This window comes from Diadema antillarum, unplaced genomic scaffold (assembly GCF_040938485.1).
Source record: "Diadema antillarum isolate AM-2024a unplaced genomic scaffold, OU_Dant_1.0 scf00000162, whole genome shotgun sequence".
In the NCBI taxonomy this organism is placed as follows: Eukaryota; Metazoa; Echinodermata; class Echinoidea; order Diadematoida; family Diadematidae; genus Diadema; species Diadema antillarum.
In genome coordinates, this window is record NW_027271051.1 from 3,105,150 (window position 1) to 3,126,587 (window position 21,438).

Consider the following 21,438-nt stretch of genomic DNA (forward strand, 5'->3'; position numbering starts at 1 on the left):
TTGCTAAATCAAAACATCGTTGTTGGTAAGTAATCGTTTTTTAATAATGGTCATATAGTTAGTATAGCTATAATACTAAAGTAGTAGTAGGCTATACTTATTGAAATTGTCTCGCCTACCTGTTATAGCTACTGTAATAATTATGAATGTATGGATAGGGGGATAGGAGTTAAGAATGATCGTTGATAAAGGAAGTCGTGTCACCGTGAACATCTTTTTACAATCACAAGAAATTTTTCATGATCACATGATCCCTCGCGTTTGCTGACTTTTTTTTTACAATCACAGCATCATTTTTTTTTTAATTCAATGACTGTTCGTCAATACTTAAACGGAAGAATACAAGTTGTGAAAATACTGATATTGTGATTGCATGCTATCACATCTTATTTCGAAGACACGTGTACTAGTGTGATTGAACACCTGATTATTACGCTTCAAGATATATCTTATCGTTAAATTCATTTGTTTGTTTTTTCTATAATTATTATCCTGCATGGTTGACTTATTAATCAGTTAAATGGTACTTTCCAAAGCACCTCTGCAGATTTACATTATGGATTCACATCATGAAAATATGCATGGAACATATTATGTACATGAATTACATAGTCATAGGCCTAACAATAAGAGAGTGAATAAAACAATACACGTATCATGCAGATAAAAAGTCAGAATTAATAGCAAATCAAGTCAAATTTTAAAGGTTTGCAATGTTTGTTGAACGTATAAAGGGACGCGCAATTCTGAACATTACAAACAAGTACATTGTGCAAGATAACAGCGACGTCGTATAGAGGATTTTCTTTTATACTCCGTCCTCGGACGGGGTATGTGGGTGACACTCTATTGAATATTGCGCGTTCTAGGTTATAATCAATTTGTTTATCAGTCGTTCTAAATAGGTTGGTTATAAGTTATGTTGGATTTTACCGTACATCACTGATATTTCACACGCTCTTCAATATCATTGCACTGATTGCCATTTTAGTGTGTGCAACAAGTTAGTCTTCCTGGGACGCTCGAGTAGCCTTATTCAGATTCATTCGTGTCATTCTAAAGCTTTTGTATCTGAAAAATCCTTGCTTTGTTTGTGTAATATTGTTCGTTTGTTTTGCACAGCTTCCCCAAGATGACCTGTATGCCTATAAACACTGCATTAATCAATGTAAAATAAAATCATGGCAAGCTATGAATTCTTCATTGTTTTATATAACATAAGTATCGTTCGATTCTCCCAGTGTAACCTAATTGTTCGAGATAATTACCATTAGTAATGATACTTGAAACATGTTCTCCCCATGTCATACCATAGTCGAGCATAAATATTTTACTTTCTTTACATTTTCTAACTACATAAGTTTTGGTGTTTTATCATCAAAATATTGTTTCCCCATATTTTTTTCTCATGAAGAGAGCCTGCGACTTTTGTCTTTTGTTGGTGTAAGTGCAAACTATTAGGTCTATTAAGGTCACCTTGCAAGTTCTTCTGTACCTCCTTGATAATATAATCTACCGTGACTGAATACCGTCAGGATAGAACGACATTGAACTGGAATGCTTTAAAATCAATTAAAAGTTCAGTTAAATAATTATTATGTTAAGTTAAGTTAAATAATCATTAGTTATTATTAAATAATCATTAGTTATTATTAAATCATTGGTTATTATTAAATAATCATTAGTTATTATTTATACAAAAAATGCCATAGGGCGTAATGTATATCCTTGTGGGACTCTGGATCTAATTTTCACATTATGGCACTTTCACAGACAAAATATAATTTTTTCTACAATACCGGTTATTCATTCTAATAGCAAGAGTAGAGTACTAGTACTCGAAGTAAAGATAGGCAAGCTGCGGAAAATGCGAAAAGGATTTGCGCCCTCTAAAGGGGGATCGCTTGAATGTTCCAAAATCTATAAGGGCTCACACGGGTAAATAATTCCCCATTGAGATGTGTGTTAAAATTCAAATTTCAAAAAATTCTGTAAAATAGCTGGGAGAAATGAGGTGTTTCATCTTCACTAGCCTGGATATTACCATAAGTGAGAATATACCCTTTCATCCATCAAATTTCCAGGGTGGGTTCTTCTGCTCTAATTCTGTCCAAGGGTCCGCAAAGCCAGACTAGAGTTCTTGTCACTCAAAAAAATCACATATTTTCCGTACACGTATACCACCCAATGAAATAGTCCCCTCAAATTCCATTAGAGAAGCTTTCATCTTCCAACCAAAATGCAGTTTGTAGAGGAATTCATACTCAATGTCTACAGCTATTCAATTTTTTGGCCAAACTACATTATTGATTTTTAATTAATTTTTTTCTTCATTTATTTTGGTATCTTTGGTACGAATTTGTGAAGGGGTCTGGGAAAGTCCATTACAGGTGTGAGCCCATAACTGTTACGACTACTAGTATCAGCTTTGTAGGGGATAGATTATTCTTTTTTATTTACCATTATACACCTAATCAAGGAGCTACAGCAGGGAGGATATTATACAGCTCCATGATATAATCAGCAGTCACTTACACTCACTTTGTGTCTGCTAAAAAAAAAAATGTATGGTGTTATACGAGAGAACTCTTCGAGGTTTTACTTTTCCATTGTAATGATTAAAGTTTATTAGATGATTCTACAAGAGACTGAATGCAGAAATAGATAAATGCCATTTCCGAGTGATAGTAAGCTCTTCTTCAAATATAGAGAGAGAAAAAAATCATTTCAATGATACTGGACACTCATTACATGACAAGAAATATCTTGAAGATGTCACTAAAATTATCACAATATCAAATTTTGTCAGTAGCTTCAATCTCAACTGTCTCAAGTTGATTTTACAGATAAAGTGGTTCTTACATTTCATATATTGTTCCCGGTTTTTGGTTGTTACTGTGTTGTGAGAAGTGTGACAAGACCCTTCTCCCTGGTGTGAGTGAGTGTGAGTGTGTGTGTGTGTGTGTGTGTGTGTGGGTGTGTGTTTGTGTGTGTGTGTATTGAATCCTGAAATATCTCTTTCCTATTTCCAGTTTACTTTCAGTGCAACTGAACAAAGGAATAGTTCGCTGATAAAAAAAATGCAATCAATGACGCAAATACAATGGTGATTTTGCCCTTTCTTGACCCTATTATTTATTCTCTTATACCACAGGCCTACCAAATACAGTAAAGATCTATGAATCGTAACGTGGAAATACTTCCTTCTCCTTTGTCAGTGTAATCTCCATCAACTTTGAGCTGAAATGTAGACATTGGCCAGTGTTTCATATTCATTTACATCATTACGATTTATTATTCATTTTCTCTCTTCTTGGTACGTACTCTAGACCCATAACTTTTTGCATGAAACTTTCACAAATTTCACGAGGAGCCAAGATTAGCGAAAGTTAAATGCACGTGAAAGTTTGTTTGTTTGTTTGTTGTTGTTGTTGTTGTTGTTTTTTTTTTTTTTTTGGGGGGGGGGGGGGGTTTGGTCTCCACGATGCATACAATAATACTGGTGACTATTCACAAAAGTTTCACCGGGTCATGTTTCTAGTTTTACAGTACAATCAAATCGTCTCTAGGCTATAACAGCCATCCAAGGGAGATGCAGTGGCCGCTATACCCTGGAGCCGTTACAGAAAGGTTGCAGTTCAGTAGACAGGTTCTCCGACATTTCGTGTGCGTCATAATTTGTAATGATAATAATAATAATAATAATAATTATGTGCATATCAGTATGCGTGTGTTTCATGGCGTTATTGCCTACGAGTGTGTATTCTATAATAGCAAGCAAGCTAGCTTTTTACGAGTGCATATACCTCGGCCTGAATTTCGTTTAGTTTGTTTTATGTTAAATATGTCATTTCTATTTTCATTTTGAATGTAATTTGAAAATATATCTTCGTGTTAAAGAGGAAATCCAGTCCAAATATAAGGTAGTCTGATATAAAAGAGTAAAATTTTATGAGTTCAGCGGTAGAAATTTGACTGAATTCAAATGAAAAATAAGAAAGTTATGAAATTTTGTAGTTTTGATAATTTCTCCTGAACAGTTCTTGTACAGTGCAAATGCATTAATGAGAGAGCTATCCATGTCATATCCTCACAATTTTGCATTGATCGTGTACACACACACAAAAAAAAAATGACGAAAATTCAATGTTTCTGTCATTGAAGTCTGAAACACGACGTTTATAAATTCCTGGTTGAATAACTTCAGAATAGCGATCAGTAAGATATATGAGGATTTGAGCCTTGGGCATAATCCATATTGCGTTTTCAATGAAAACAGGAAATTTCAAAATTTTATGTGCAAACTATATAGTAAGTTGTGAGGGACTTACATGCTCACTTTTCTATTTGCATATTCATATCGACTATTCAAGAACTGTTTCCCACCAAAATAGCGAAACTTCAAAATGTCATAATTTCCTTGTTTTTCGATCATCAGATTTCGATCAAAATCATAGCGTTGAACTCGTAATATTTCACTCTTTCTTATCAGACTAACTTTTATTTGGACTGGATTTTCCCCTTTAATAATGTGTGTGTAAAATGTATAAGAGTTATTGTAAAGCCCATTGGGAATATTGATTTGTTGTATGTGCCACAGAAACTCGATTATGATAATTATTGATTTATTTGATTATCACTACTTACCGACGCGGCTGCAAAGAAAACTGCTGAATTATCGACTCAGCTGCGTATGGTTATGTGACCGCTATATAGGCCTACAGGTTAAAATCTTTCACGGTATATTGGCGTCTGCTGGCCGTGTTAGACAGGTGGCCGCTGTGGACAAAGGGTCCTTAGCATTGCTAAGGACCCTAACAATAGTAACATGGATCCTAACATGGACCTCGAAACTCTCGGGGGACTTTTCAGTGGCCGTATACGACAGGTGCCCGCTACAGAGAGGTGGTCGCTAAGGCAGGTTGTAAGGGTTTGTTTTGTGTCTATCAGTCAAACAGTGTAGGCCCTAGCAAACAGATCCTTATCACTGAGCTATACTATGGCTTTTGCTCATTACATTACAATACGCACGCACGTACACGTTGTGCTCGTTCCTGGGATAGAGTGATCCTTGCACTACTTGTATCTTTGTCGGGATGATGGGCACGTGGTAGAGCTGCTGTCCACCATCTTCTTCTTACGGCCCCTGATCTGCCGCCTGCCGCCGCTGCCGCCAGCCGCAGTAGCTGCGGCCGCCGCATATCGCAACGTCGGATTCCGCAATAACGCCGCCGTCCACGTACACACTAGCCTGCTACACTACACCATTTTTAATAGTGTGTACTCTTGGGTAGGGTCGGTACATTTGTACTGTAAGCTGTGGTGAGTGGTTACGGTACACGTGGTGTTTTGATCTGACCCATCCCCCGTAGGCGCAGGCCGTATCGACGAAGGTGACAATCTACTGTACTATCTTGGGGTTGATTGGCTTTGATCTGATGAACTGGCTGAGCCCTGTACCTGAGTCATTGAGTGAACTAACGACAGTCGTGAGCGTCAGATCACAAGGGAAAACCACCGCTGTATCACATTTCCCATGTAGACTCTAATGTCACCACTCACCAGTCAGTAATCATTGCGGGGATGTTTCCGTTTTCATTCCAACACGTCTCGACGTAGCATATGGACACTGGAGTGGAGCATTTCGAGCATTTATTTACGCGTACGTGGACGAAGCTTGACCTGAAGCTCCGGGGATCGGAGACGTGTCTCCCCTCTGCTTCATACAAGGCCGTGAACTTTTCAACCCCAAAGCGAGTAGGAGCCGACAGCTACAGGGAGATGGGTGAAAACGTCGACACCGGTGACCCTGAACTTGACAAGACCATCAAGCAATGGCTGGAATGGGATAGGGTATGTGTAGGTAGTAGAAACCATTGGCGGATCCAGGGAAGACTGCAACCAGCGCACGCCCCCCCCCCCTTTATTTTTTTTGTTGAAACAAAATAAATAAAAAGAAAAAAATGGGGGAGGGGTGCGTGCGCCCCCCTTTAATTTTGTAAACGCGCCCCCTCTTTACGGAATTCCTGGATCCGCCCCTGGAAACCGGAAACCCTGGAGCGCTCCTTCACACGAATGCTTTGCGTTCGGCTGGTTGCAGTTTGATAGTAAAATAAACCAAAAAAGATCCTACCTCTTAATGGGTCCTATGATCTTTGGTTTCCAATACTATTACTAACTCATGAACTCAACTGCGACCGGCAGTACCGGTATAGAACTGTGTGAAGGAGCGCCCTGGCACGCCCGGGGTTGAGGTTATCAATTTATTTAACGTTATGTACAAGAAATTGAAGAATCGGAATCTAGTACGTAGTAGAACCTATAGATCTATATGATGTTCTAGATTCTGCCCACCTGAACTCCAAACGCCTGAGTTACTATTAACTAAATTTATACATAGCCTTGACCGACAAGTATGTCTATTAAATTCTGCGAAAAACTTCTCATTTATAATAAATTTGATATTAAATGACATTTGCTGGGTCAGTTTTTCGCTTCTTAGACACTATTGATACATACGCTATTGTGACGGTTTCAACCGTTCTGGTTAAAGGCAACTTCGACTCAGTTCCCCCCGCATAAAAATGGTTATTATTTTTTCCAGCTTGGTTTTCAAACCAATCTGGAAAAAATATATACAGGATTGATCAGTAAACATTTTGACTCACCTCTTCCACTGTTTCCTCCTGTTTTCTGGTTGTTTCCTCCACTTCTATGCAGCGCTCACCAATTCATCGCCGCCTTCGTTTGAAAAATGACCGCATTAACGTCTATGGCAAGCCAAATGCTCATTCACAATATTACAAAGTTAAGTTTAGCGCTCGAACGACTTTCTAGTACAGTACTTTAGTCAATAAACGGAAGTGTACCGATATAGTGATTGTATGGAGCATTTGGCTGTTGTCATTATAAATGAGAAGTTTTTCGCGGAATTAGACATGTATACTTGTCAGTCAATACACAGCCCTGTCGCTGCAACACACAAATGTTGCGACATGCTTTGCACAGCGTCTGGTCAGGCTACTACTATTTCTAGTTCTGAGGATGTACATGTACATGTAGCAGGCGGTTGAATTTTGGACGGTGTTGTGGTCGAATTATGAGCAGCTTGTGTTACATTTAGACCTACACGTAGACGGGGTCTACCTGGCGTAGAATGAGATGCAACATACAGGATTTAGCTGCAGAGTGAGGCGTACCCTTGACCGAAAGATCGGTCTGTATCTGGTCGTCGGGGATATGTTCTGCGGAGACTGCGTCTGGCTTCAGAACGATAACGTAAAAAAAAAATAAAAGACTCCTCCGGACAGACAGATCTTTCTGTCTAATGTTAGGCGTACCTGTACCTTTGTTTATGTAGGTCTATTTTTTCTATTGTACTAAATAAAACTAGAAGAGCACTCTGAGAGGGCAGACCTCCTCCAAGCGTGCAGCTCATTTACATAACCTCCTCCCTTGGCAGAGGTAACAAGACCTTTAACTGTACTAACTCGCTAGACATCTAGATCATCGAATGATGTCTATCTCAGTCTGGGAAACCCGCTCGATTGTTGGGGAGAAAAAAAAAAACATACAGAATTTTTTCTTCTTTTCATCACGGATAGTGGACGTGTGTGTAACAAAAAATCATCATGCAAAGTTGCGACAATTTATATGTCAGATGTGAGATGAATAAAAAGTGAACAAGGAGCTTCATGATTCTCTCTCTACGGGGGCGTCATGAGGCTCTCCGGAGGCTTCGTGAGGCGGAGGAGTGCTCGTACGGTGTAGCAGGCCTCATGAGCGGGTTTCCCGGACTGATCTGTAATGGATGTCTGACCACCTCCCCCCCCCCCCCCCCCCCCCCCCCCCGATGGGCATTTGATACCTACAATGTAAATCAAGTAAATGCCTAGCACAAGATGTACAGTGTACTCACAACCTTACCCTCTTTGTGGAAGTGAACACATAATTTTGACATTTTGAAAGGTCAAGGCCTCTTTGGATGAGCCGTGGCCTCTTGTGTAGAAATTCCATGTTAGACATGCAACAATTACTTACATGTTGTACATCCACACACGTGACTGAGCTGTGCACAGTGTGGCAGTTGTGTGATTGTTTATGCCCCTGAGTAATCAAGCTGCAGGTAGTGTGTTTCTTGCCCCACACTCTATGACAAGACTACCAAAGCATCAGGCCATGCATGACATTTCAAGCATGTGAGGATAATGTGCCATCCAGACATGAATCCTCATCAGACACAGCCTTTGACTCTGAGTCTGAGTGTGCCATCCTGAATGTGTCACACTCCCTTTCCAGCATGGAGGAGACAATGTTGCAATGTGACCTGAAATGACCTTTCTGCACTGCACCAACCCAGCAGTATGCCCCAGGGGGCTTGTCCCATATATTTGCAGACACGATTTCAGGGCTGCCAACACTGGAAACTAGTTGAGAGTGAAACTCCCATAAGGCCAATGCTATAATTCAGGAGTCAAAATGAGTGAGATCCATAGAAATGCATGCAAATGAAATAAAGTTTTAGAGTGAGAAAGGACCAAAATGCATGAGTCTCACGCTCAATGCGTGAGAGTTGGCAGCCCTGCGATTTCAAATTTGGGCCTTCAGTGCTTACTGTGCATTGTCAATACAGGTTGCATACCCTGGTACTGTGGATCTACAAACTACAAATTGTACAATGTACGTACTTCTGACTACTATGTATAATCTACTGTAAGTGTAATTGCAACAAACTGACAATATAGCAGGAAATGGGTTTATGATTTTCTCTATGAAGCTTCATGTGTAACAACTTTTTGGTTCTTTTAGGGCATACACAACACTACAGTGTTGATGATGTACAGATACATACTTCCAAGTGTGAATTTCAATACTGTCAATTTTTACTGTTTGACTAAATTTTGCATTTGTTTCAGTATACTTTTTTCAAAGTAATGTTTACAACAAAGCTAGTTTCCCCCTTCAATTTGATACAGCTTAAATATTTATTTTCATTTTACGGTTACAACAATTTTGACATAAAACTGCAGCATTGACCTTTTCCTCAAACTTTCACTGATCGGATGTGTTCTACTAGTGTTGCTGCTTTCACTCAATCCACATTTCTCTTTGGGTTTGGGTTTCCTGTAAAAAGTGGGTCACAGTCAGTGAATTATAGGCTTTTGCTGCACGACAAGTCTTAAGGGGACTGTATAGTACTGGTTGAGGTGAGGATGAACGTTTTGCGAAATATTGAGAAACCACTCTATGAGATGTCAAAGAGCGTACACTTCTAAGGGATATTGAAAGCTTAGTTGATGAAAATCGGTTTTGAAGTGACTGAGATATCCAAAAACAACGTGAAACAAAGAGATCCTAATAAAAGTTGTGGCCTGTCGCATTTTATTATTATGGCTTTTTTGGATATAATCTCAACCATTTGAAAACCAATTTTCATCAAATAAACATTGAATCCTTCTTGAAATTATATGCTCTTTCATTTCAAGAGGTTTCTCTTCATCTCACCGAAAAATGTTATAAAACTGAATCCTCACCTCAGCCAGTACTGTATATTCCTTTAATTGTACAGCTGTAAACAGTATTTGTGTGTGCACTTTAGAAACTCAGCCAGTTCATTTTTATAATACATGGTTGTACATAGATCCTTTCTTTGCAGCTCCCAGAAAGCCCTTGGGAGTTGTTGTGAGTCTGCATGAGCAATCATGTACAGTACGTGTATGGCATTGTATACAGGTACTGGCAGAATATAATGCTAGTATTTGGAGAGGGGACTGTAGAACTCTCAGTCTACACATCATACTGTACACCTTGCAAAGCATACTTCTGCAAGTGGGTGTACATTGTATGCCTTAAAGTCGAGATTTCGCCGAGTTCTGAACCAAATATCAGTCCTCCATACTACATGTACATATGTACATAAAAAACGATTGAGTCATTATCCTGCTTTTATTCTTGAGTCATGTGAACAGCCTTGTACATCATATAAAAGTAGCATATTTATTTAGTTAATCGGTCTTTGATTATCCTTTTGCCACCAATTTTTTATTTAATTATTTTTATTTCAATTCAGGCTGTAAAACATTAATAATTGAAGACCTGAATATAAGAACGACCCAAGTCCAATTTTTGACCAAATTCAGTTTGACATGGGAAATTGTAGCTTACGCATGGACTCATCTTGTGTATGAAGGATAAATCCTAATTACCCCCGGAAGTGCCTGACATATGCATGAGTGAAATCTTATATGAATGTAAAAATGACCCAAAGGTCATTTTTACATTCATAGTATAGCGCCCTCTCTCATCACTTCTCTCATCTCATATACCGTAGCAGCCTATCCTGTATATGATTCAAAGAACGACCCAAGTCCATCACACAAAATGGCCTCTCCACAATTAATGTAAATGTTAATTGTCATAATAATATTTGTTCTAATATGCAAATGTTGCCTTTCCATCACAGTTGAATAGAATATTAATTATTGGACAAATAAAAAAGATATAAAGTTTTTTAAGTTTACTCGAAATGGCCTTCCATGGACTTGGGTCATTCTTTATATTCAGAAACTCAATTTACATGTGCTGTCACAGTGTACATAAAGGGTACACTGTAATTTTTCATTCAGGGGCTAAAATGTCATCATTTCAGAAAAGTTTGAGGAATTAAATGCAAGTGATTAGAATTTTGTGCTCATAACATTGCAAGTATCTTGTCTAGTGCATCCCTAACATACAAGCTGTATGTTCATTGTTAAAGGCAGATCAAAAGGAAATGGCAGTCAGTCTGCAATGAGTAGCTGTGTAGATCTCATCTCAACTGTGACCTACATATTACCATACAGTGTACGTTTGTACATTGCCTTTTTGAGCAAAATGCCAAGTTTACCAAGAATGACCATGGGTTTCAATAGCAAGCCACTCAAGCTTATCTTTTTGATCTTGGCATTTGAAGACCTTTGTAAACTTTAACAGCTCTTCTTGCATGAAGCATATGTACATAGCTCTGCACTTCTGTGTGTTGCAAAAAACAATCTGACTATTTCAATATTAATATTATGCTAGTGTATATGCTAATAATATTAGCATGTACACTAGCATACAATGCGTGCGTGGACAAAAACTTTCACATGCATTTTACTTTCGCAAATCTTGATGTACTGTACACATGTAACTTACAGAATTGCCTGTAATATCTCTTTTTCATTTTACTTGTACACTGAATGTTGACAATTTATGTGTATGATAATATTATGTACAGGTGTCAGTTGTTGGTCTTTGCTTTACATTGATGTGTTCTATAAAAGTTGCAGAAGAGCCCCATAACTTACTGCCAGTACGGTACAATTTAATGTTCAAACATACAGTGTAGGGCAAGTCCAAGCTATTTTGCACCAGTAATGCGTGGGACATCACAAGATTTAGCCCTATATTGCACTGTTAAGATTGAAACTTCATATGTTGGGTTGCTTTTGATAGGTAGTAGGTATCTTCGTTCAAAACAATAGAAGTAATGAGAATCACGCATTCAGTATTTAATTTATGCAAATTTATTCTCCAGTAACGCGTGGGACCACAAAAATTGTCCTTTTTTCTTCTTTTACTTTTATCTCAATTATTGTGAAAATACTTGGTATACTGTAAAATCATTACAAACATCTTTTTCTACAACAATAACTGTACCTGACACAAAACATTTCAGAAAAAATCATGAAACTGCTTTCTCTCAAGGTCAGTTATAGAAAGATAGGTATAGTAACGCGTGGGACAAGTAACGCGTGGGACATTTTTGTCACTATGAATATTGTGATGTGAATTACACATTTGCTCAGAGAAACTTTAATATGGGGTACTAATTATCTAAATAGATGTAATTATTTCTAATAAATTCTTGCAAATTCAAATGATTTAGACCCACCAGAACAGTAGTATAAAAAATATGAAATGCCTGTGTTATCCTTTATTTTTTGACATTTGACTTTTAATGTGACCTTGGAAATAGCATGTAATGATCTTTTGTGAATTTATCCAAAGTGGAACTTTTTACCAAATTTCAAGTCAGAATTCAGAAAATTACAAAAAATCCCTCAATAATGTACACATTTCCCATACACGTAGAAGACTAAGATTTAGTACACTTCCATTGACTTGTACACAAATCGTCCCACGCGTTACTAAAATGTCCCACGCATTACTAAATTTAATTGAAAATTGCAAGTATGAGATTTATCAGACTAACTTTTTATCTCTTGGATATGATTAGGTCCATTGTGAATTTGGTCTTTTGAAAGTTTCAAGTCAATTAAATCATTAACTTTTATGCAAATGAGACATAATGACCTAAAAAAGTAACGCGTGGGACATGCTAATTTTGGCCCATCCCTCATTTGCATATTTAATCAGTTGAGAAACTGAAAATCACAGTCATGATAACTTGTTAGTCAGACTTAAGGTCACCATACTTATTTTCATAAAAACTTGTAAAATTAAGAGATATATTTTAAAATGCAGAATTTTTTAATGTCCCACGCGTTACTCTAAATTTTGATTTATGCAGATTAATTGATTTATTGCTGGTTATGCGGAAGGATTTTTACTTTTTCTTTTTGAAATTCAAGTATTTTAACTTCTTAGCTTTAAAATGATACCAAGTTTATGTAGATTGACCCATTTTGAATTTTCACTCTTGTGTGATCAAATAGCTTGGACTTGCCCTGTACCATACAATGTAGGTAGACCTACATGTACACTGCACAATTAGAAGAGATGAAGGGTTCAACAAGAGGCAATTTCATCTCACTCGATAATTATGAAGTTATTCAGCTGGAGTTAAACACACAATGTAAAGTGTATAGGTGCATTGCTTCATTCTGTGGTTTCCAATGTAACAGCTTTCATCGATGGTGCAAATACACACATTAGTTTTCTGACACCTGTTCACACACAGTATGCAAAGTGGTCATCTCTTTTCATTTTTTTTTTTAAGGGAAGTTGCAAAGACCTAAGGGGATTATAATTAGAAATTACCAAGTGCAGTGTACAATGTATGAGTTTCAAGCATTACATTGTACACTACTACGTATTTCTAATTGTGCATTCTCTTCATTTGTAGGGGATGTGACATCAGGGAGAAAGAGTGCAAACTGTACCCTCTTGCTTGAGTGAGCAATTGAGTACATGTACAGTACCTACATATGATATATTTGTACGATGTGTGCAGTCCATATCATGCATTTTGAGAATACAGTGTACACTGTACATGTACCATGTCATACATGTGTATTGTCGAAGGCAAAAGGCTACTCACTGTAAAAGTGGATATTTTCGCGGGACTAATTTTTCGCGCTTGGCCGGGTAAGAAGAGTTTTGCGTGTTTTTAATTCCACGGAATCAAGACATCACGCACAGGTACATATGGCAAGCAAAAATATTCGTATGCTTTTATTTTCGCGCTAGTTTCTGGTTGCGCGAAATGCGTGAAAATTTCAACACCGCGAAAATTTCCACTTTTACAGTACCTCATTAGACACTCTCTGTAGTCCAAAATGATGCAAGAACAGAGACCTGCAATGTGATTGGCTCATTGCATCAGATTATCCCCCATGATAGAAGCTATCACCCTTGATACTGTAGTTGATGTTCTCGTTGCCGCTATATATTTTAATAAATTACCGGTACACATGTAAGATACAAAGTACGTAGGTGCCCTTTGGGCATGCTGCTCTCAGCTACACCATGGCATAACAGTAATTTGATTTAATGAATTATTGCAACATGCTATTATGAAGTTATTTGGTCATCTACCCTCAGGGTTCCTGATGACTTGTATATAAAAGCAAGCTCAGCTGATACTCTTTTTGTCACAAATTAAACCTTAATATTTTTGTCATGCAGAATATGGCTACCAGACAAGAAGTGACTGATCTGCTGAATGACCACAATGTTGATGAGTTGCGAAAGAGGTTTGGGACCAGGATCCAGTTTGGAACAGCGGGTAATGATGTAATCTCCTCTTGATATTGCTTTGGTGTTAAGGTTGTTTATTGTCCATGTGATAGTGAACGATAGCGTGGAAAAAAAAAAAATTTCCATGCTCTAAAAATATGATTAAGATAAAGACACTCTATGGACACATGCAAGTTACTTTACAAGTTATACATGTTGTATGTTCATTTCAAGGGAAGCAGTCAGTCCGCAGCGCGAGCGAAAACGCACGTATTTATTCAAGTCGTATGCACGGCTGAGCGGTGCTTGCATACGTAATGAGCAGATACATGGTCATGAATAAATCCGTGTAGAACGAGTATTTCTCGTCAGTTTTCGACACTTTTAGTATCGACTGAAAGAGAAAACATAAGCAAATATGCTCATGAGCAAAATAAACGGAAAAGAAGAATATAGAATATCAAAATCCCTCTCGAAGTTCGGTATTGTATTCAAATATATTCCTTCACGTTTGACGCCAAAAAACTAACCTGAAATCTTTCATGCCCCTCTAAAATATGGTGAAGACTATGTCCGCTAAAGTATATAGTATCACAATAAGGGCACGTTTTCCCATCTTCATTTCAATACGGGTCAGGAACTAGCAAAATTCAGAGACATGTCTAGCGTCGAGTTTAAAAAGATTATCCTCGCATTCGCACCGGAATTCCGGGTCTGTGATTGGTCGAAATCTGTCGCAAGACGCGGCGTGTCGCATTGCGTAGTATCCATTGGCTGCTGACTCAATGCTGTGAGTTTTAAATGTTAGGTTCCAGATTGTGATCGAATTTTCACTCTCTATACAAAACTTGAACTTTACACAGGAACCAATGATGTGTATGTGAGTGTGCACTTACAATGACCCTGAACAATGGACCTGGCTGCCACCTGTCCCAAGCTCTGCTGCAAGGCACATGAATGCTTAATCAATTATTCATGTGGATTGTCCCGAGCACTGCTAGTCTGAATTCTTGACACAGGGTGAAATGCATGCACATGAAAGAAGTAATAAGCACATGTTTCCATGTGCTTGCACACACCACATTTCAGAATGAACAAAGACTAGCTGCGATAGTGGGATTCCTCATGAAACATTCCAATCCTGGCCATTGTCCACGACCATTGTCTGGGTATCAACAACACATTCAACGCGTGTTCATTCACTACCCCACTTCCAGTAAGAAAACATAATTTGCCTTGTTTTCAACAGGAAAATTCACAACCTTAAAAATGGTGCCCCTCTTCGTTTTTTAATTGATCATACTCGCTCAAGTTTCACGATTGTGAAATCGAAGAAATTACGGAGATCTATTTTCAATACCAGTCAGGAACTAGCAAAACATCAAACTATGATCTAAAAGCTTCTTGAACATTGGCAAAATAATCGTTTACTTTGATGCTAAAATGGACTACTATATTGACATCAAAAATAGGGAAATTAGGTATCAAATTAATGAGCATAATCAGCTCTATAACTTAACTAACCATCCTGGGTCAAACAATGCACTGCGAAAGCTATGAAAGCTGTTGTTGCGACCTCTGCAAAAACTCTCGCAAAGTATCGCGAAATCTCGTCAGTCTCAAGGGCACAAACTGCGTAAACGTGATTCTGAATAAAATTGTCGTTCGTGCCTCATTATCGCACACGCTGCGGACTGACTGGAAGGTGCATTCCAATCATACTAGTGATGTAGCAGTCACTGACATATCATTTCATCGGAAGAATCTTGTTTTGGAAGATTTTGTTTGGATTGATCTAAGTAATCTAAAGATAAATAGCACAGTGAATACTATGAAATAATGGGGCATGTTTATAGATTCTCTTTTTTTCCACATACAATGTGCAGTTTAATGCGATGACCAGGGTTGTATTATAAATCAACATAAGTCAAGAGGCCTAAAGTTGCATTGCACATGTCCTTTAATGAAAGTGTGCCGTAAAATGATTGTGAAAAGTTTTACAGCTTTGCCTTTTGAAAGCAAATTACCATTATTAAGATCTGTTTATCTTAGAGTATACAGTTTCCATAAGTTTTAGCATGTTTCCTTCACTTACAAAAGAAAATATTAAGTGTTTGTGTTTCTCTCACTAGAATGTGATTAATACAATCACTCTACAGCAAATACAACTTATCAGGTAATCTAAGATTTTCTTTGCTTTCCCTCTTGTACGGTAGTTTGTGTCCAGTTTACTTCACTGCCATGATCATGTAAATTATCTTTGTCGATAATTCAAATGTTCTAGGTACCTGTGTCTTTCATTTCACACCTGTCCAGGTCTACGGGCAGCAATGGAGGCAGGCACTGCCAGAATTAATGATCTGATCATCATTCAAACAGCTCAGGTGAGGCTCAAAGGTATTTCTCTGTGTATGTCACCAGAGATAGACCTTCACAATTGGCCATGTGCACAGGATACTTTGTACATGAGGTGCGGTCAGACTGGCAAAAAATCGAGAAGTTTGGTGGGGGGAAGGGAAATATCACTAGTTGGAGTGGGGAGTCTCGCGAGAAGTTTGCATTCACACTGGCAAAACTTCGAGATCTTAAAGATCGTGATCTTAAACTTCTCAATGTTTTGCCAGTGTGACCATGGCTATTGTACCTCTGATGGCTAGGCTTTGTGAAACTTGTACGCATACAGCTGTAGTCTGTCAATCTTTGTGGAAATGAATCAGCCATTCAAGGCATGTACTGATCGAAATGAAACTGTCAATAATTGCTTGTCACGTTACCATTAGTATAGAACCCAAGCGAGAATAAAATGTCTTGGAATTAATTGAGAATGTAACTACATGTACATTGTACATTGTAGGAAAGGAAGGTTTAGAATACATACATTATTGTACAGGTAATTACAGTATAATTGGTATCTTCAACGTACGTGTATCACCACATTGTAATTATTATCATTGGTATTATCATTATTATTATTATTATTATTATTATTATCATTATTATTATTATTATTATTATTATTATTATTATTATCATTATGATTATGATTATCATTACTATCTTTGCTTACATGTACTGTACTTTGTATATTATTACTGGATTTACTATTACTTTTCCTACTTCTATTAGAATCATTTCCTTTAATCGTTATGACAAGTATTCTTTGCTCCTATTAGGGGCTTCTCAGGTACCTGGAATCCAGCAACCCAGAGTGCAAATCTCAAGGGATTGTCATTGGCTATGATGCCAGGCACTGCAGTCAGAGGTAATCCATAACCATCACCATGTGTTTAATGTTACATGTAACACAATCATCTCATGGGCATATATTACAGTATTGTGTGAGGGCAAATGAGTGATTGTGATGCCAGTGCATACACATTATTTTAACCATCTGCACCTGTTCATGTACTGATGCACCAGGTCTCTTCATAATTAGTCATCTAGAATGAATCACATCAATATTTGCTGGTTGCAAATCTCTCCCTTTGTACGTTCATTTCAGTCTACTCTTGGGTTACTGTATTTAGTCGCTCATTTTGATCAGCGCTTGCTGCACTGTATGGCTATTCTTTGAGTTGGTTTCATTTTTGCACAAGGCCAGATAAAACCATCAGAAATAAATGTGCACTGTGTTTATTAAAATGAAATTGATATTGTTGATACAGTCTTAACCCATTGAGGAGGGACTGATTTTGCTACAACATGCATTTCCCATAGACACTTGCCGGAGTATACTCTGGACTCATCCTCAACGGATTAACCCTAAAAGGGCCGGAATCCGCCCCCCCCCTCGACGTTTCGCGCTATAATTCTGTAACGCGAGAAGGCCTCATCGCGAGACTTCTTGACTTTCTTCATTCAAGTCTCACGCAACTTTTGAGACCAAATTTGCAACGTCCACGCATACTTTCGCGAAGCCACGCCCATTTTTTTAACGGAATGTCGCCCCAAAACGGGCACAATTTTGTGATTTTGTGTACATTTCCTATGGAAAACAGTGCTCTGTCATGAAAGTCATAAAAACCTGATTATTTTTACAATTAATCACTTTCATTGCTTAATTTTGTGCTAATTGTGGTAGAAAAGTGGTCAGTGACAATTTCCAATGAAAAAACGAAGAAAAACAAAAGTTGAAAAACAAAGAAATACATAAGACATTCTGAAAACAATAAAATACATAAGAATTGAAATGAGTTTTGGAAGTTTTTGTGATGTACAATTGTTGAATATGCTAAAACAGATTTGCAGATCAAAAATTAGACTCTCATTGCTTTTAATTAGGCTGAAATATCTTGAGCTTAATTTGCATAATTAATTAATTAAAATTAGAAATTGATTGTTTCAAAAAATCTTATGACACGATCTTGTAGATTATGACGCGGGTCTCACGCATGCAAAATTTCATCGCGATCGCACCACCGATGGCCGAGATCTTGGGGGGGGCGGAATCCATTCCCCCCCCCCCCCCCCCCCCCGGTCTGAGCATAGCCAAAAAAGCCCGGCCCCTTTAGGGTTAAAGTGTCTAATAATAGCAATGCCAACACTGTAGTAACAGTTTGACCCCCTGATATTTTGCACCTTCTGATAGCATTGCACACAACTGGTCATATTTGTGTGTGTTAGATATGAGCAGCAGAGAATATTCACTTTGTTTATTTTTGGTTTTGACTCAACTGGTAAAATGATTATCAATCTCGACAAGCTATCAGGCCGCTACATGACACTGAATGAATAAGCATGTGACATTACTACTGGACCATGAAAAGGACTGTTGTGATAATCACAACTTTCCTTTTTGTGGTCCAGTAGTAAAGCCACATGCTTATTCATTCAATTTCATGCAGCAATCTGACTCTATCGTAAATAAATATTATATGGTGTGGTTACTACAAGTTGTAATATAATCATTAATATTATGTAGTAGTAGTAGTAGTAGTAGTAGTAGTAGTAGTAGTAGTAGTAGTAGTAGTACTGTAGTAATAGTAGCAGTAGTAGTAGTAGTAGCAGTAGTAGTAGTAGTAGTAGAAGTAGTAATAGTAGCAGTAGTAGTAGCAGCAGCAGTAGTAGTAGTAGTAGGTAGTAGTAGTAGTAGTAGATGTAGATGGCCTGGTAATAATGGTTGTAGGAGAAAAAGTAGTTTGTGTTATTATTATTATTGCCATCACCATTACCACTTTCTTTGAAATACTACTGTCAATATTTCTATACAAGTAATACTATTGTTTTCATCATCAGTGATGTCATCTGTTTTAGCCATTTAACTATCTTGATTTTAATTTGATTTGTTTTGTCAGATATGCTCACCTGACAGCAGCCATCATGTTGCATGCTGGGATACCAGTCTACCTGTATTCAGACATAGTTCCAACACCATTTGTGGTAAGCTTACAGAAGTATTTTACTTGTTTCTCTGTAGGGCAAGATGTATTTATAGAATACAGCAGCAGTTGTGTCTCAAGGCAGGGCACTTTGTCCTCATTTCATAATCCTATGGAGAAGACTTAAAGCTGCTAGTCCCAAAGTTGCTTGACTGCAAGCATTGATCGCTTCCTTAGTGACACATGTGAAACAAATAATTCTGTTAGAATCAAATTCAATTATTAAAGTAGAGTATGACGGAAACATTCACCACACTTCAGTTACCACTGATTAGATCAAATTAAAGGAATAGTAGGGTTTTGGTTGAAATACATTCAGATTTTATCTTCTTCTTTTTTGCGAGATGATTAGAAACCACTTGCAAAATATTTGTAAGAGCACATTAATATAAGAATAATTCAAATTCTATTTGATAAGAATTGGTTTTGAAATGGCAGAGATATCCAAAACCAAAGAGGTCCTGATAAAAGGTGGGACCCACTTTTTATTAGGACCAATTTGTTTGTTTGTTTGTTTTTTAAGTTGTTTTTGGATATCTCAGGCATTTCAAAACTGTTTTTCTATCAAATAACTTTTAGAATTGTATGCTCTTTGAGATTTCATAAAGTAGTTTCGAATTATCGCCTGAAAAAGTTATAATCTGAATTCCCCAGCTCAACCAAAACTATACCATCCCTTTAAAGTTAGCTTCACTGGCTAGTGGTCAATGGTCAAGGGTCATCATGGTTTTATGGTCATTGACCATGTTTTAAGTGGCAGATGGCAAGGGATTTGTAACCATTTGTCCAATCAGCCACGCAGAAACTGAATATGATTTTCTTTAAAAAAAAAACCACCCAAAATATTATTGTTCTAACTCATCAAAATGTATCAGTGAGACAGATTAGAAGCATATCATTTAAATTTGCGATATTTTGATTATTGTGGGGAGTTTCCTTTGTAATCTATTTTACTTGTCTGCTGGTGTTTTATATACATCTATTAGGCTTAAATAGCCAAGATGAGTTCCTTTGCTCACCAAATTCATGGAGGTTTTCAAATCCACGTAATCTGTAGGGATTACCTTTCACATTCCTTGAATAATTGTACAACATTTATTTGTGCTTCTCCACATTACTACAGATAATGATATTTTATATTCTATTGTATTTCAATATACAGCTGTATGTCACTCCGCAATTCAGCCACTTAGCTGCCATGGCAATATTCTCAATAAACCAGATTGAATTTTAAAAAAAAAAAAAGATAAGGAAGTTTTTATTGTAATTCTGCAAACACTAAAATGTTGACAAAAGTACGTGACTCATTGTATTATAGAAAAGGAGATCTCTCAAATTTCAATGCTGGAATTGATTTCAAAAATCAATTTAAATTAAGTTTCTTGCTGTAACATACTACCTCTGCAGCTATTTTTTTTTGTGTGTGTGTCTTTGTAATTTGTGTCAGGTTCTGCTCTGTACTGGCTATTCATTGGTTGTTGAAACTGTTCCCATTTATGTTACTGTTGATTTTTGTTTTAGCCATATGCCATAAGGAAATACAGCTGTGTTGCGGGTGTCATGGTAACCCCATCCCACAATCCTAAGGGAGACAATGGCTACAAAGTCTACTGGAGTAATTCTGCACAGGTAACGTCTAAATGAGAAGGTCTATCAACAGTATTTCTGTTCATGACTACATCTCTCATGTTTTGTTGATTAAAGATTTCATTACTTTTTTGTGCAAACCTTCATTATTTATGCCCCTGTCACACTTTGCTGGACAAGGCAAACGCATTAGAAATGAATGTCGAATTTTGGCATCCTTTGATATCCATTAAAATGCGTTTCATGTCCTTTTTTTCCCCTTGGATGGACATTTATCTTCCAGTGATTTCTGTCAGAGCTTTGAGAAAACTGTGCATGCACAAAGTTTTTTCTTGCCAAAAACGGATAGCGCAATCTGACCCATGTCCGATAGTTGTGCGTTTTCTCCTGTATCTGTACTGTACTTTGTCATTTTCCACATGTTTCCATCTGCTAGGCCTCCTGTAGAGTCCGTTGCTGCAAGAGATGAACAAATTAAACGGCTATGTACCGGACATCAAATGCATACGTACGGTTCTCGGATGTTAGATGT

General features: G+C 37.5%; 1 protein-coding gene across 1 annotated transcript; it reads left to right on the forward strand.

Annotated features, from left to right (window-relative positions):
- Window positions 1–4,828: 4,828 nt before the first annotated feature.
- On the forward strand, window positions 4,829–20,948 carry LOC139722275 (phosphopentomutase-like; the record flags this gene model as incomplete). The annotated part of the gene is made up of 7 exons (XM_071633584.1): window positions 4,829–4,930; window positions 5,620–5,853; window positions 13,891–13,990; window positions 16,258–16,325; window positions 17,115–17,203; window positions 19,236–19,320; window positions 20,841–20,948. Coding segments are annotated over exons 1-7 (786 nt in total), but the record flags the coding sequence as incomplete, so codon positions are not given.
- Window positions 20,949–21,438: the final 490 nt, after the last annotated feature.